The following is a 14,828-nucleotide window of genomic DNA, read 5'->3' on the forward strand; positions in this document are numbered from 1 at the left end:
ACTGTTAAAAAATCCAATAACATAAACGTCGAGTTGCCATGAGTACCTACTATGTAATAAAAAATTAAGTATTGATTACCACCATAGATAAATGATTTTTAATTTATTAAATTAAACGAGTTTTGAGTATAATGAGTACTCTATAAACATATTTTTTATTATAAGGACATTCGGTAACGACCTTACATCTGTACGTGACGTTACAGTACTCAAAAATTTATTGATCGTATCATAAATACTAACATAATTTAAAATCTAAATCCCGCGAACCAGTGGTAGCTCTACATTCATTTCAATCTTGTAACATGCCGATTCAAATTGATTTTGAAAACACTCTTTACGGAACAATGTGAACTGCTATGTGTACCTAAATGTTCAGTAATCCTTAAAGAAATAATTAAATAAAAAAATTTAATTTTTTTTACATGCTACACAGCAGGTACAATTGTTTATTTTATAGTTAAATATACAAAAAGGGTAATTATTATTTCAGTGCGCTTCAAAATCGAAAGAGTATAACGAATAGTTTATTCACTTCGGTAAAGTTAGTCTGCAGTTAAAAAGTCTCGTCAACATCATAGTAACGTCCACGCCAGCCCGACCACTCGCGACGCGCGGCGCGGCCGGCCGGGCGGCCCGCCGGCGCTAACGTTCGGCCTTGTCGTGCAGCGGCAGCACCTCCGCGCGCGGCGGCGCGGCGCGCGGAGGCCGCAGCACGTAGCGGTGCAGGAGGGTCCCCAGCGCCGAGCCGCCCAGCGGGCCCACCCAGTACACCTGCGAAACGTAGAACGTATGATTATTTGATGTTTAAGTGTTAACCCTTCATGAAAACATAGTTATATATGGGCACGTCTATTAAAAGACAGGTAACTAAGTGATCGTATTTTTTTTTTAAATAAATTATGTAGGTGACGCGCTTACGGTATGGACCACCCGATGGAAAGCGATCACCACCTCCAGACGTGAGCGATGTAATAGATATTAACCGTTCCTTATTTCCTTACATTGCCAATTTCTGACACCTCTGTGAACTAAGATGTTAAGTATCTTGTCACAGAGCTGGCTCACTCACCCTTCGAACCAGAACACAAAAATAATATTGTTTTATTATATATTATATTATATTTATAATTTTATCGTCCGATAGATGCAGAGACGTAATAAGATAACGAACGGGACAAACTTGCGACTGAGGAGAAGTACTATTTATTTGGTTTAATTTGTTTTATAAAAGTAGTCATTTGTTTTAATACGTGTACTGACCCAGTGATCGGAACGGAAGCCCAGCAAGAGCGCGGGCCCGAAGCTACGCGCCGGGTTGAGACTCGCGCTCGACATCACTCCCTATACAAAAGAAAAATACCCAAGATTACAAGAATTTCTTCTTAATAAAACAGTGACATACATTTTATAGACACGAGAAGGAAAGGTAATCTTTAATTATTATTATTTATTTATAGTAGTCATTTTTATCTCATCCTGTTAATAAATTTATAGCTCTTGTCAAAAAAAATTGATAATTACATTACGAGATAATATTAATGGTAAAATAGCGTGGACGTAGTATTAGTTGATTTCCATTTCATTGTAATTTATTGACAAAAACTGTGTAATTAATATGGTGGAAAAGAGCCACTACTAAGTTTCTTGCCGGTTCTTAACGGTAGAACCTACTTTCAGAAGGTAGTTTAACTTTTAATTCAGTGCTTTAATGAGCCTATTTGAATAAAGAAAATTTTGATTTGATTAAACTGATAAGTAACTATTATTATTTTTTTTTACAAATAAATATATTAAATTTTATATTATGTTTTGAATTAACTCACTCCCGCATAGACGAGTCCAGCTATTGTGAGGCCGAACTTGATAGAGACGGTGGGGTCTTGCTTGCCTTCATCGTGAGCGCGCCAAATGGCACAACACAATAGGGCAAGAACACCCGTCAGCAGCGCCTCCACACCAGCGGCGGCGACCACACCTACACTACCCGGAGCGTTACCGCCCACGTTGAGTCCAGAATTGAAGGCATCCGGAGCTAGTGCCATGAGAGCACCGAATCCGAGCGTAGCACCGAAGATTTGGGCAACGACGTATGCGGCTGCCGCGACCGGCCCTATACGTCCGTCGAGTAGAGCGGCCAGCGTCACAGAGGGGTTCATGTGCGCGCCAGAAGTAGGTCCGAATGCCTCCACATTTGCTAGCACGACGAGGCCAAAGGCGAACGCCGGGTGCGTGAGTGGGGGATGCTTGCCGTCCACGGGAAGTAAAGCTGCGACACCGAGCAGTACGAGCAGCGCGGTCGCTACCACCTCTGCTACCAGCGGTCGCCACCAGCGTCGCAACCATGCGGCCAATCCGCGCTCAGAATCTACAGTGTTAATTGATAAGGACCTCATGAATACTGCCTTATAATTACCTAGAGCATATTATTTAGTTATGACACGAAGCGTCTCACGTTAGTTCCGCCTAACCGCGTCGGCATACCCACCTGTCGTGCCTTTGTTCCCATTAGGCTGATCTGAACTTATTTCTAAATGATACTCAATTACCGCAGTCATCACCCGATGACCATTGGCTAGTATGGATAGTTTGATAGTGCTTTTAATTTATTAGTTGATTTCGTTAACCTAAACTTTTTGCTATTGAGAACTGCCCGACCAGGAGATAGAATCTAGGGCCTCGTGATCTACATTCTCATAAGCTAGCTGCTAGATCAGCAAGGAAGACAGATAAATAATTAATAAACAAATAATTATTTTGGTGTACCTGGTGCAGACATTGTGGGACCAAACCAGACCAAACCCATTCAACATTCTATACATGTTTTATCCATAAAAAGTCACAGATCCCTTAAAATTAAAAATGTACCTAAAAATTAATCTTTATAGATTGATAATAAATAAAGTCACAAGTTTCGCGGAGCGCGTGCCGCGAGGCGAGCGCCCCGGTCCGCCGGCGAACACGCGTACCGCTCTTAGAATATGTAATTAAGGCTAAAGTGAACTTAGCGACGCCACATTTCCTGTTATTCGATGTAAATATAATTACAATAGTCGCAATTCGTGGGCGTTAGTTGGGTAGTTATTTACATAATTATTGTGATTGTTTTTGTCGAAATCGCTCATGGTCAAAACGTGTGTTGTAGTAGGTACTATAAGGGCCGTATTGAAAATAACGATAATATGTAGTTAGTAAAATAATTATATTATTAATATGTTTGGGTTTGAGTGCATCGGGTCTGTGTCTACTGTCTATCCAACAAAACGATCAATCCATTAGTGCGTAAATAGCAATTACTACTAACACTGTTTGCAATCTTTTATTAGTTATCAATTTGCTAGAGCAACAACAAGCTTTGACACACTACACACACATACTCGCGTGAAATATACGTCACAGGATTATTATTTCTTTTCGATAAACTTCGGAACTATATTAAAAATAGGTGACCGAAAAATATCTCGCCGGGAGCTCGCAGATATTGTATGAGAAGCCACCACATTGCGCGTAAATTACTTTAAACGTATTTTATTACGTGCGAAAACTTATTTATAAGCTCTCCACCAGAAATTATAATCTATAATTATAACTTTAGTTAAAGGTTCTATTTTTGTATTTTTATGGGTGTCCATTTTTGAATGTTCACATTTCGCGGCCGTTGATACTGACCGTCAGTAGGCATGACTGGTGAAGACCGGAACAAACGACAAAGAACAATGCGGCAAGCGCGGGAGCCGCAGGGTGACTGGCGACTGGCGACTGCGGCGGTCCGACCGCGTCCCGCCGGAGTCCGCGCGACGCGCTCGCGGCTCGCTGCCCGCCCTCGGACGCGCTCAGCCGGCGGGCGCCCGCGCCTGCACTACTCCAGGATGCGTTTCTGCACTCGTAGTCTAAAACTGTCTAGTATAAAGATAACAACTTCAAGTGAAAACACATGACTGCCAACTACTAAAAGACCCCGAGACCGTGATTTCAAATGGACGTAGCATTTATAAGCATGTAAGCATGTAAGCGTAAGTGGAAACTGAAATGTTTCTCGGCCTAATAATATGAATTGCTCGGCTTACGGGATAGCCTGCGTAATGTACGCAATGTAGAGATTAATGTAAAAAAAGTCCAAATTTTTTCTATACCTAAAATATCTCAATTTATTTAGAAGCTATGGCTATTAAGAAAAAAGGTACATGTTTTATAAATAATGTAATACCGTACGTGACGTACCGTGCTAATACATACTACAGTAGTATCTTATCCTACGACCCACGTCTCCTTTTCTCGTGATTATATTAATGACGCTGGGGTTTATTACAAGATTACAAGAGACATTACAATGAATGACTTTTATATCGATTATTAATAAGTTCTCACTATTGTGACGAAATCATGCTAAGCGTTTAAGAATTATTGCCTATTTGTAATGACTTGTTTTCACTGATGTTAAATTGAAAAAATAAATAATTGTAAATATGTTACATGTAAGGACAATTTTGTCCCGGTATTGAGAGCATAATATTAATATCGTGCTGGTCGGTAGAGAAAAGCTTTGTTTTAAAGAAAATTCTCGCTTAAGCTTATCAGTGCCCTCGCGAGATAAACGCGGCGGGTGCTATCGCTATGTGTTTGTTATTTGATTCTAAATTAAACAACCGAATAGTGACCTAGTTGAACCGGTACTGGACTAGTGATTATATTTCTTGTTTTAATGTAATGAATCGATTTCAATACATATTAATTTACCTACTTTTGGTCTAAATTTTTGTTTTTACGTATTTTAGTAACATATTTCTTTAACTAAAATGGATGTTACTTTCAGAAACCTAGTAGTTTCTTATATAAACACCGACATTAATAAATAAATAAGGAAATCAACATTCATTCCAATAATTTCTTATTACTTTTCGATCTGTCATCATAGTTCAAAAACAACTTTATTTTTGGACTCGTCTTCTTCAATGGCCATCGGTCCTCCGACATACGTGACTATCAGACTGCCGCTTCAGTTTGCTAATAATCCTTCTCCGTATAACAATATATTAATAATCAGCATTTTACGATACGAACAATTAAACGCTCGGCTACTGGGTTTGGTCAAATATTATTGATCATATCGTAAAATAATTTTATTTAACATATCTAGAGCTAGAGGCGCTGATTTAAGCCTTAGTTGTAGTTTGCCGTATCATGAAATATTTTAGGTTTTCCGTTTCTTTTGTAATTCCAGTCTCACTCGGATAAATTAGGTTACTTTTTTCAAGGCCACCTACAAATAAGACTAATAATATAAATAGCCAACCATCGTACCCTTTCGTACCTCTAATATCATGGAATCCTTACATTAATGATATGACGCCCAAACTTGGATTAACATATGTATCATCAACCGTTGACGTCGATATTGAAACATGTAGTGATCGATTCTTAAATCCGCATGTTCTATTGTAGTGTGCTGTACGAGTATGTGAGTATGAGTATATATATGTACTAAGATATGGCCAGTCACCGCAACATTATTTCATAATCCAATTTTGTGTGTAATTTAGCAATTTTAATGGTTTCTACATGCCACCCAGCAGTGGGGACAACTAATATGAAAACTGTGTCAAAAAAATGAAACGAAATAAACTTATTAGAATAAATTCCTCTAATCTATGAAAACATTCATAAAATGCAAATTGGACAGATCCCCTAAATTAGATGTTTCTCAGAAGTTTTTACCTTAATAATTACGAAAAAATTAATCTTAGTCATATTTCTAATATTCAAATGTACATTCAAACTCATTTCAATCGGTATTCGTCACGGAAATATTTAAAATTACAAAGTCATATATTTTTATGAAGACAATGATAGACGTGTGTGATTTAATTAAATTCTAAATATTTTTATTCAAATAGGCTCATAAGAGCGCTTTTGAATCGTCGTGTTACAGTTTCAGTTCGAATTAAATGTAAAACTGCCACCGGATCTGAAAGTAATTTCTACCGAGGAGAACCGCCAAGAAACTCAGTAGTAACTCTTTACTACCAGTTTAATTATACAGTATGTCAGTAAAGTACAATTTTATATTTTTTGTATTCTGCCTAGAAATCAATAAATACTAAATACTCATAGATTCAGCATCAAAAATTTAGCTTACTTCGACGTGATTCCAAAACTCCAGTTGTAATATATTACTGAACCCTTCTACTGATTGTATCGTTTAAGTTTTCAATCAGCTGATTAAAGCGCAGATTTCTTCAGAGAATCGCTCGCAAGAAATATTCTCATGGTCTTTTATATAATCATTATTTATAAAATAAATCAATGCAATAGATATATAGACTTAAATAAAATTAAAGTTATATCGGACCTTGTGTTTTAAATTGTGTAAGTTCACACGCTAACCAGTTTTTGTACCCGGAAACGCAAACTATCAAAAAACGCCACATTTCTGTAAGTACGTGGTACAAGTAAGTTCCTGCGCTATGCAAGAGAACAGTTTAAGTGACTGCGGCGTCTAACGTCTGAGAGTGAGCATACTTGCTCAGATTTGTCCTCGAATATTATAATTAACTTTCCGCGTACTATTATGAAGGTACGCAGTTATCTACTAGTTACGTACGTGATAATATTACTTAATTAATTTCAATACTAGTTTATAGAGCAGAGACAGTACTTATATAGAGTCATTAGCTCTGTTACAATATGGTCTCAGGAGAACCCGAAAAAGTATTCCATATTCAAAAATAATTATTAAAGAGTTTGTATATTTACCATTTTATAAATCGATTCGAATTCGATTTTATAGAATCAAATGGAATTCAAAACAGTTATATGAAAAACCATGTGTTGCTAACGGTACCAGTTTTTTTAACTATGTCACATGCAGTCTGTTTACACATAATTTTCCTTTAGTTATAACTGTTAACACAACTATTTTAATTTATTCTGCACCTAAAGTGTTGTCCCATTGTTATGAAGCAATAAGAACCGAATAAGAAGAATAAAATCGATGTCATCCTTAAAAACACAGAAAAAAAATAAAAAAATGCTCTCCGGACGAGAATTCCTGGACTCAAGCTACACTTCTGATCTTTTTATTCTTTTTATTATATTCTCTCGGATGACATGGTCTTTCTTGTCGCAGGAGTTTTATAGGCTTTTCCGCCACAGTTCTCTCAATGATATAATAAAAAGGACCCTTACCACCATCGACGTTCCTGCTCTTATTGAGCCCCGTGGCTCAATTAGTCGTGATAGCTTTGTGTCATTTATGTCTGTATCCCATCTGCAGTTGCAACACTTGGAAGTCAGAGTAGTAGAAGAAAGCCTTCATTACAAGCATAACTCCTTGCCTAATTGCCTCCACGGGGACAGGACGGCCGATTCTAACTTGCCCAGGCGAACGGAAATGCGATTCAACGGGGAAATGCTGTCATCATTTGGACAGTAACTTTTATTTGTATTTTAATTTTTATTTGTATATACCTAGTTAAGGCGTTAAAGTTAATAATTCTTATGTAAATAAAGCAATAAATTGTCAGTATTGAAGTCGTCGGATCTGTGCTAAAATAAGTGTTACACAAAAACCAAAATTATGTTTTCTTTTTTTTATATTTCTTTTCTACCTCAATAGTGTTTGTGAAAAAATTAAATAAATTAAAGCTCATGTCAAAAAAACATTGATAAATAAGGCATACTACTCAATAAATATAGCAGTAGGTAAAAGATTAAGAAAACTTATTTATATTTTTAGAGAACTAAGAATTATAGATAATACTAAACTCCTTATTCAAGTTTATCAAGCATTAGCTGAATGTATTATTAATTATTGTATCTGTTCATAGGGATCCGTTGTTAAGTTTCACCTCATAGAACAGGAGAGGGCGCATCGAGCTGTATTAAAGATTTTATTAAACTTACCGTTTAGATATCCTTCACACTTACTTTACAAAAAAATTAAATAATGGTTTACGGACTTTGATTTTAAGGAAACTGAGCAGTTGTTGACATAAAACTATTGTAATTTAAAGAGCTGAAATTAAACTAAAATAATTGTTGCATATATACACATATTACTAAACCCATTCATAGCACGCAACAACATACATAAATACACATATACAGACACACACATACACGCACGCGTGCCCACATCATAGTAACTTTTATTTTAATTAATTACTAAGATTAATAATTATTTTTTTTTTTGTATTTTTGATCATTATTATTATTTTTAGTATATTTTTTTTCATTTACTATTATAATAAGAAACAAATTTGTAACCTAACATCTCTGGGAAGGAACTGACTTCCAAAACACAGCGAAAGCTAGTTTGGAATTCAGGGCTGACATCAAAAAATGTAAACAAAACTTGTGTGTAAATAAATAAATACAAGATTATACTCAAGATACAAAAGCGTGGATTACTATTTATTGATTTCTAGGCAGGACATATAAAAAATTAATTGTTTTTTCTGACATACTCTGTAATTAAAATTGCGGAAAAGAGTAAATGGTGGTGCTTGTTGACTTCCAGGCAGGATATATAACATACATATATAATTGTATTTAAGTAACATGACTGTTTTGAGATGTTGAAAAAGAGTAACTACTGAGTTTCTTGCCGGTTCTTCTCGGTAGAATCTACATTCCGAACCGGTGGTAGATTTACTTAATATAGTTTGTTAAATGACGCTTCAAAAGTGCTTGTAAAAGCCTACTTGAATAAAGTATATTTTGATTTAGATTTTAAGTATTAATAATGAATTGTTTGTCAAATTACATATTTATGAAATGAAACTGTTATGCTCAGAATTTTTCAATTGAAATATTTATAGAGTTCATTAAAAAAAGTAAATATGATACTTTATTTTGCGGAAAGTAGCGCGTAAAATGAATTGTCATTCTTTAGTTATGAAATGACAATGATTGGCTTAAAATTTTTTGAAATTCGAAATATTTGGTTTCCTTATAAAAAAATAACGGTACACAATAGCCTATTTCCGATGAGTGCTGTCGTCCATGCGTTGCTCGCGTTTCGCTGCACTTGTATTTATATATATTACGCACTTGGTATCAAAAAACTTGGTTAATGCGATAATTCAATAAGTTAGGTTAGTTAACATACAATTATGTGCTAACATCAAATATTTCTTTTCAAAAAAACAAACAGTCACTACAAAAAGGTACTGAGACTTAAACATAAAAAATATTTTTAGTACGTGATATGGATATACACAAATGTGTATAAACTAATCACATATTTTAGAGTCGGTTCCAACCAAACAAAGCGAAGCAAATCTATGTTAATATAATAGAATATGTATGTGTGTGTGTCGTATGATAATAATACTTCCGTCTTTTTTCTGTATATATACTAACGAGTATACTTTTTTGTTTAGGTTTGTCTAATATTTTCAATATTCATCAGTTGCTTACTTAGTTAATACAGTTTATTAATAAGAGTGTTAACTATGCGGGCCATACAAAACCAATAAGTTGGTATTAGATTGTTTAATAGTATATATCGTGTGCTTATTGTTAAGTAAGCACTTAAGTGCCGCGTGCGTTGACATTTGACATACGACCCAAGTTTCATGTGAGAGCAGGCAAGCAGTGAAAATATTCAAATGTATGTTTTTGTGCCATTTGAACTTGGATTACTTGGGAATGAAAAAGTAAGATAAAATCTAAAAGACATTTAACACCTAACAGAGAACCAAAAAGATTAATAAAAACACACATACATACATACATACATACATAGTCATTTCATCGTTATCTAGTATTTTCACAATGAATCAAACATACTGTTTATTTCGAAACGAGTTTAGCCTGTCTTGTAATATTTAACTATATCCGTAATACGAGTGCTAAAGTACGAGAACCAAACTTGCACCGATTTTGGATTATAGCAGTATTTTTTCTTATCGAAAGCAGAAAAAATGAAATCTGATTTTGTTATGAACATGTTGAAATTTGTGTGCACCCAATAATGTATATTGAACATGCAAACAAGGATGCCAATACAACATACTACGTTATCGTCGTAATTATTTTAAATTAGCAAATTGAACGTGAATCCTTAAAACGATAGCATCGCGTTTGGGTCACTCGCAGGCAGGCGACATTAGGCAGTGGCAAGAGCGCAGTTACCGGAGGGGCATCTGCCGCGGCGGTTGATAACGCCTACTTCAGGACTTGATAACTAAAAACTTATTTTATGACTTTATTTTAATAGTTTAATATTTAACTTCTTACGAGTAAAGCAAAACTATGGTCAAATCATCTCCATTTAGTCCACCTCTTAACATATAATAGTTGTAACTCCATCAGTAAAGTCTATTCGATTGTCACTATTGATTTTAACGCTAGCTTTGTAATTTGTTGCTGAACTTCTTAAGTTATAACGAAAGATCGAAGTGACGCAAAACAACGCTGATTATTAATTGATAAATTCTTATTAATATACATATGTATATGTATGTTGCCCGAGTGGGTGCCACACACTCATCACATATTCTAACGCCAAACAGCAATTCGTGGCATTTTTTGTTCCGGAAGGGCAAGTGAGCCAGTCCTACTACAGGCATAAGGGACATAGCATCTTAGTTCCCTTGGATTATCTTATTTTCTGTATATTCATTTGTCCCCGACTAAAGCGTCGTCCCGCAGTTCTGGAAGTCAGCTTTGGTGCACCTGATCTCTGAAAATCTCATTATTAACTGCCAGCTCCTGCGGTACCTAGAGGAGCATCAGCTAATTTGCGACCGCTTGTACGATTTCTGTCGGGTTCGCTCCGCCGGGATCTTCTAGTTTACCGAAACTATAACGTCACTATATATCGTATCTCCGCGATTTCAGATAATTCCCAATGCTGCCGCTAATAGTATCGGAATATTTGGCGTTGATGTTTCGAGCCTCGTTTTGTTCCGCAGTCAATTGGAAGGTAAAGCTAAAATGGCATTTAAAAAGCTTGCTGTGCTCAGCAAGACAAGACGGTACTTCAAGTCGGCCCCTTGCCTAAAACTATACAAGGTGCAAATTCAGCCTTGATCGGGTTTGATCCTTTGGCCTTGCGTAGAGATGTTGGATCACTCTGTATCTTCTACTAGTTCGGATTAATCCTAGATGCTAAATTTCACCTTCCGAAATCACGTCAGAAACTGAAGTTTTATCCGCACCGTCTAGATCCAAGTCAAATTATACTTTATTCAAGTAGGCTTTTACGAGCACTCTTGAATCGTCATTTTACAAACTATATTAAATGAAGCTACCACCGTTATCGTCAAGAAGGATTTATTGACTTTGCGGAGTCGGAAACTTGGCATTATAAGCTTATCCTTACGTCTCGTGTACTTACAATGATTATCACCGATTCTATCAAAGTGATCAATTTTACTGTGAATATACATAATATTGTTATTAATATATTGTGAAGCAACAGTGAGTATTCCTATTTTGTTAAAAACATCCCAAAAGGAGTTTCTAGAATCAGCTTTCGCCGACAGTTTTATCAATACGACTTGGGAACTTTTGGCAAAGGCAGGTATTGCTCCTGCAAGCCTCCCCGTTCAACACAAACAAGGCTTTCACTATATATTGTATGTTTTAATCAATTTTGTAATAATAATATTTTAATGTAAGTTATTTTTGAATTGTGTTGATAACATTGGTATTAAATAAGAGGGTACTTTGACTTTTCTGTTCATTATTGTGAGTTGTAGTTATATTTATATAATTTGAGTTGTAGTTATATAAGGCTTATATAAGTGATGGAAGCTCGGTACAGAACACTTTACTTGACTCTTTACTCTTCCTGAAGCAGCAAGTAGTTAACATTTGAGGGACGATATAATTTTGTGATAAAATATTATCGTTGTTTTTTTTTAAATTATTGATAATAATATATTAATTGTATTTTTGCAATTGTCAAGGCACAGAGTTAGTATTAAGGTGATTGATGTTAATGTAATTATTAATTGATACAATATTACGTTTACCACAGCTATTATAGTGGCTAAATAAATATTTGTATTTCATATATGTATAATCTTTCATTGTCTTATAACCTTAGAATATAATAAAGTAATAAAGAAATAGAAATTATCTTAAAATATCCTGACATAATGTATTGAGTCTCAATACAGAATCTAACACAGGCGTCGACTGGAGCGTGGTGCCTCCTATACTGCGGTAACCTGGAGGTCGGTTTGGAACTTTGGCGTCCATACTAGAAATAGAACTACACTGAGTGTAATATTATGAAATCGTCGATATCCGAGAGTTGCAGGTCACTTAGGATGATACGAGTGAAATTCTGTTTTTTTTTATTTTCTGTATTTTTTACAACATCACATACATTACTCTGATCCCAATCTAAGTAGTTAAAGCACTTGTGTTATGGAAAATCAGAAGTAACGACGGTACCACAAACACCCAGACCCAAGACAACATAGAAAACTAATGAACTTTTTCTACATCGACTCGGCCGGAAATCGAACCCGGGACCTCGGAGCGGCGTACCCATGAAAACCGGTGTACACACTTCTCGACCATGGAAGTCGTTAAATTATGACTAGGATAGCCAGATACGTCGTTTTGGCTGATTTTGTTCTTCTTAATTAGTACGTTGTTTGCGTTAAGCCCTCTCCTCGAGTTTTTGTCTTATTATTTTCATTACCTGTTAGTACGAAATGTTCTGTAAAGCTTTTCTACAATATATTTTTTTGCTATAAAATTTATTTAATAGTATTGAATATTTATTTGTAGTTATTAAATGCTTAAGTATTTATGAAATATATTAAGTGCACTGGGATAAATTCTTCTGCCATGATTAGCCTGCCCACTACACCGACTCGTACCATTTCCGTGCTAGTAACGTGTTAGAAAAAAAATGATGTCCACTAGACGAAGCTGTTATACAATCACATACGGACTGTATGTTTGATTCCATACATGATACGTTAATAGCACGATGACGGTACGAGACGGTGTTGTGGAAAGAGTCCACTAACACAAGTGCTAAAAATGAGTGATTGACGGGGATCAATTTTAGGTTGTTTCCTATTTCTGGTGTACATAAATGATCATAATACTAATTACATTTTAGACTTGTCAGAGAAAGCACTAATAATTACGATCAATTATGTTGTACTGGCTTACAATAAATACCTTATTAAAATTTAAGCTTTGCTTCTGCTTGTAGTTAAACTACAGACCATATATGTTTTGACAATGACACCAATCAACCAACCAACAATGACACCAAATATGTTTTGACAATAAAAATAATGTTAATTATGTTAAATGTTATCTTTGCACAACGGCCGCTGTCAGTGAAATTCCTGCGGCCGCCGCCAGTGTTCCCGAGTTCCTTAAGGTCCTTCGCATTACCTGTGTTACGTTACATTTCTATATTACATTGAGCTAATGTCAAACATTATAATCTGAGTGTAAATTACGGTGAATTTTTAGAATGATTTTAGATTCAAAAGTTATTTGCCACAGAATAATACTCAGTTTTTGACTCTTCAATACAAATAATTTAACTCTATGGAAATATATATGGCAGATAGTTTAGATTTATCAATTAACATAAAATAATTATTCGATGTTGTTGTGATATTTGTGCTAGATGATATCTCGAGAAGACTGTTATGTTGCTGACGTGATCGCACGTTATCACAGCTCAGATATCGCGGTGCCGCGTCCTCGCCTCTGGGCTCGTTATTATTATTGTTGTATTTTCGTACAAAATATTATTTAATTCTGTTGGAAGCGTTTAATACAGAAGTTGCGTAAGCTTCGTTCTCGAGTGTTCCCTACACGCCGCGCTTGTCTACTGCGTACTGGCGCTGGAACGTTACGTACAGTGAAGGATGGAATGCACATATTTTGTGCATATTTTTGTTGTATTAAGTAATCATCATGCATGACTCCCAAAAGTATAGGATAGACGAAGTTTTATTATATTTTTATAATGATTCCTAGAAAATGGGATGACATGAGTGATGGAAATAAGTTTTATTATATACTGTCTCGAGTATAATCTCGTCGGTTGTATCTTCTTTACATAGTATAAAACAAAGTCGCCTTCTCTGTCTCTATGTCCCTTTGTACGCTTAAATCTTTAAAACTACGCAACGGATTTTGATGCGGTTTTTTTAATAGATAGAGTGATTCGAGAGGAAGGTTTTTGTATATAATACATAGACAATATAGTTAAGTAACACTGATAATTTTAAAAGTTTCTAATGTGATGTCGTAAATTTATAAATTTTTCGCGCTTACATTGTAAACGCTGGCTGAACCCTACTAGATAGATCAAAATAATGTACTACAGAATTGTACACCTCAAAAATGTCTATAAAAAAGTCCGCGATGGTATATGTCTATCTCTTAAAGATAACCCACAATAAACATTTTTTATCGTTTACATTTTACGAGAAATAATGGCTTATTTTCGAAGCGATTTTAAGCAATATAGCATTAATCCTTATCCAATTAGGTACCTTAAATAAATTGTACATTCAATATAGATCAATATGGCCCTTTACAGCATGTAATTTAAATGAATATTTTCGAAGACATTACAGTTTTAAAACGCAGGGACATAGCGGTTTGTATTTCCTAATGAGTGAAAACTGAGTACGTTGTACCTATTTGTTATCACTACATAGTATAAAACAAAATTGCTTCCCGCTGACTGTCTTTTCCTGTCTATACTTAAATCTTTAAAACTATGCAACGGATTTTGATGAGGTTTTTTTTAATAGATAGAGTGATTTAAAAAGAATGTATAATACGTGGACAATATAGTAGATAAACACTGATAATTTTAGAGG

General features: G+C 35.3%; 1 protein-coding gene across 1 annotated transcript; it reads right to left on the bottom strand.

The window, feature by feature from the left end:
• Nucleotides 1-426: 426 nt before the first annotated feature.
• On the bottom strand, nt 427-3,861 carry LOC113396309 (aquaporin AQPAn.G-like). The gene is made up of 4 exons (XM_026634207.2): nt 3,670-3,861; nt 1,827-2,368; nt 1,264-1,344; nt 427-774 (listed from the first exon to the last, which is right to left on the bottom strand). The coding sequence occupies exons 1-4, from the start codon at nt 3,680-3,682 to the stop codon at nt 646-648; spliced, it is 765 nt and encodes a 254-aa protein (XP_026489992.1). The 5' UTR covers nt 3,683-3,861; the 3' UTR covers nt 427-645.
• Between the last annotated feature and the right edge of the window lie 10,967 nt (nt 3,862-14,828).

The sequence above is a fragment of the Vanessa tameamea genome, chromosome 8, assembly GCF_037043105.1.
Source record: "Vanessa tameamea isolate UH-Manoa-2023 chromosome 8, ilVanTame1 primary haplotype, whole genome shotgun sequence".
Lineage (NCBI taxonomy): Eukaryota > Metazoa > Arthropoda > Insecta > Lepidoptera > Nymphalidae > Vanessa > Vanessa tameamea.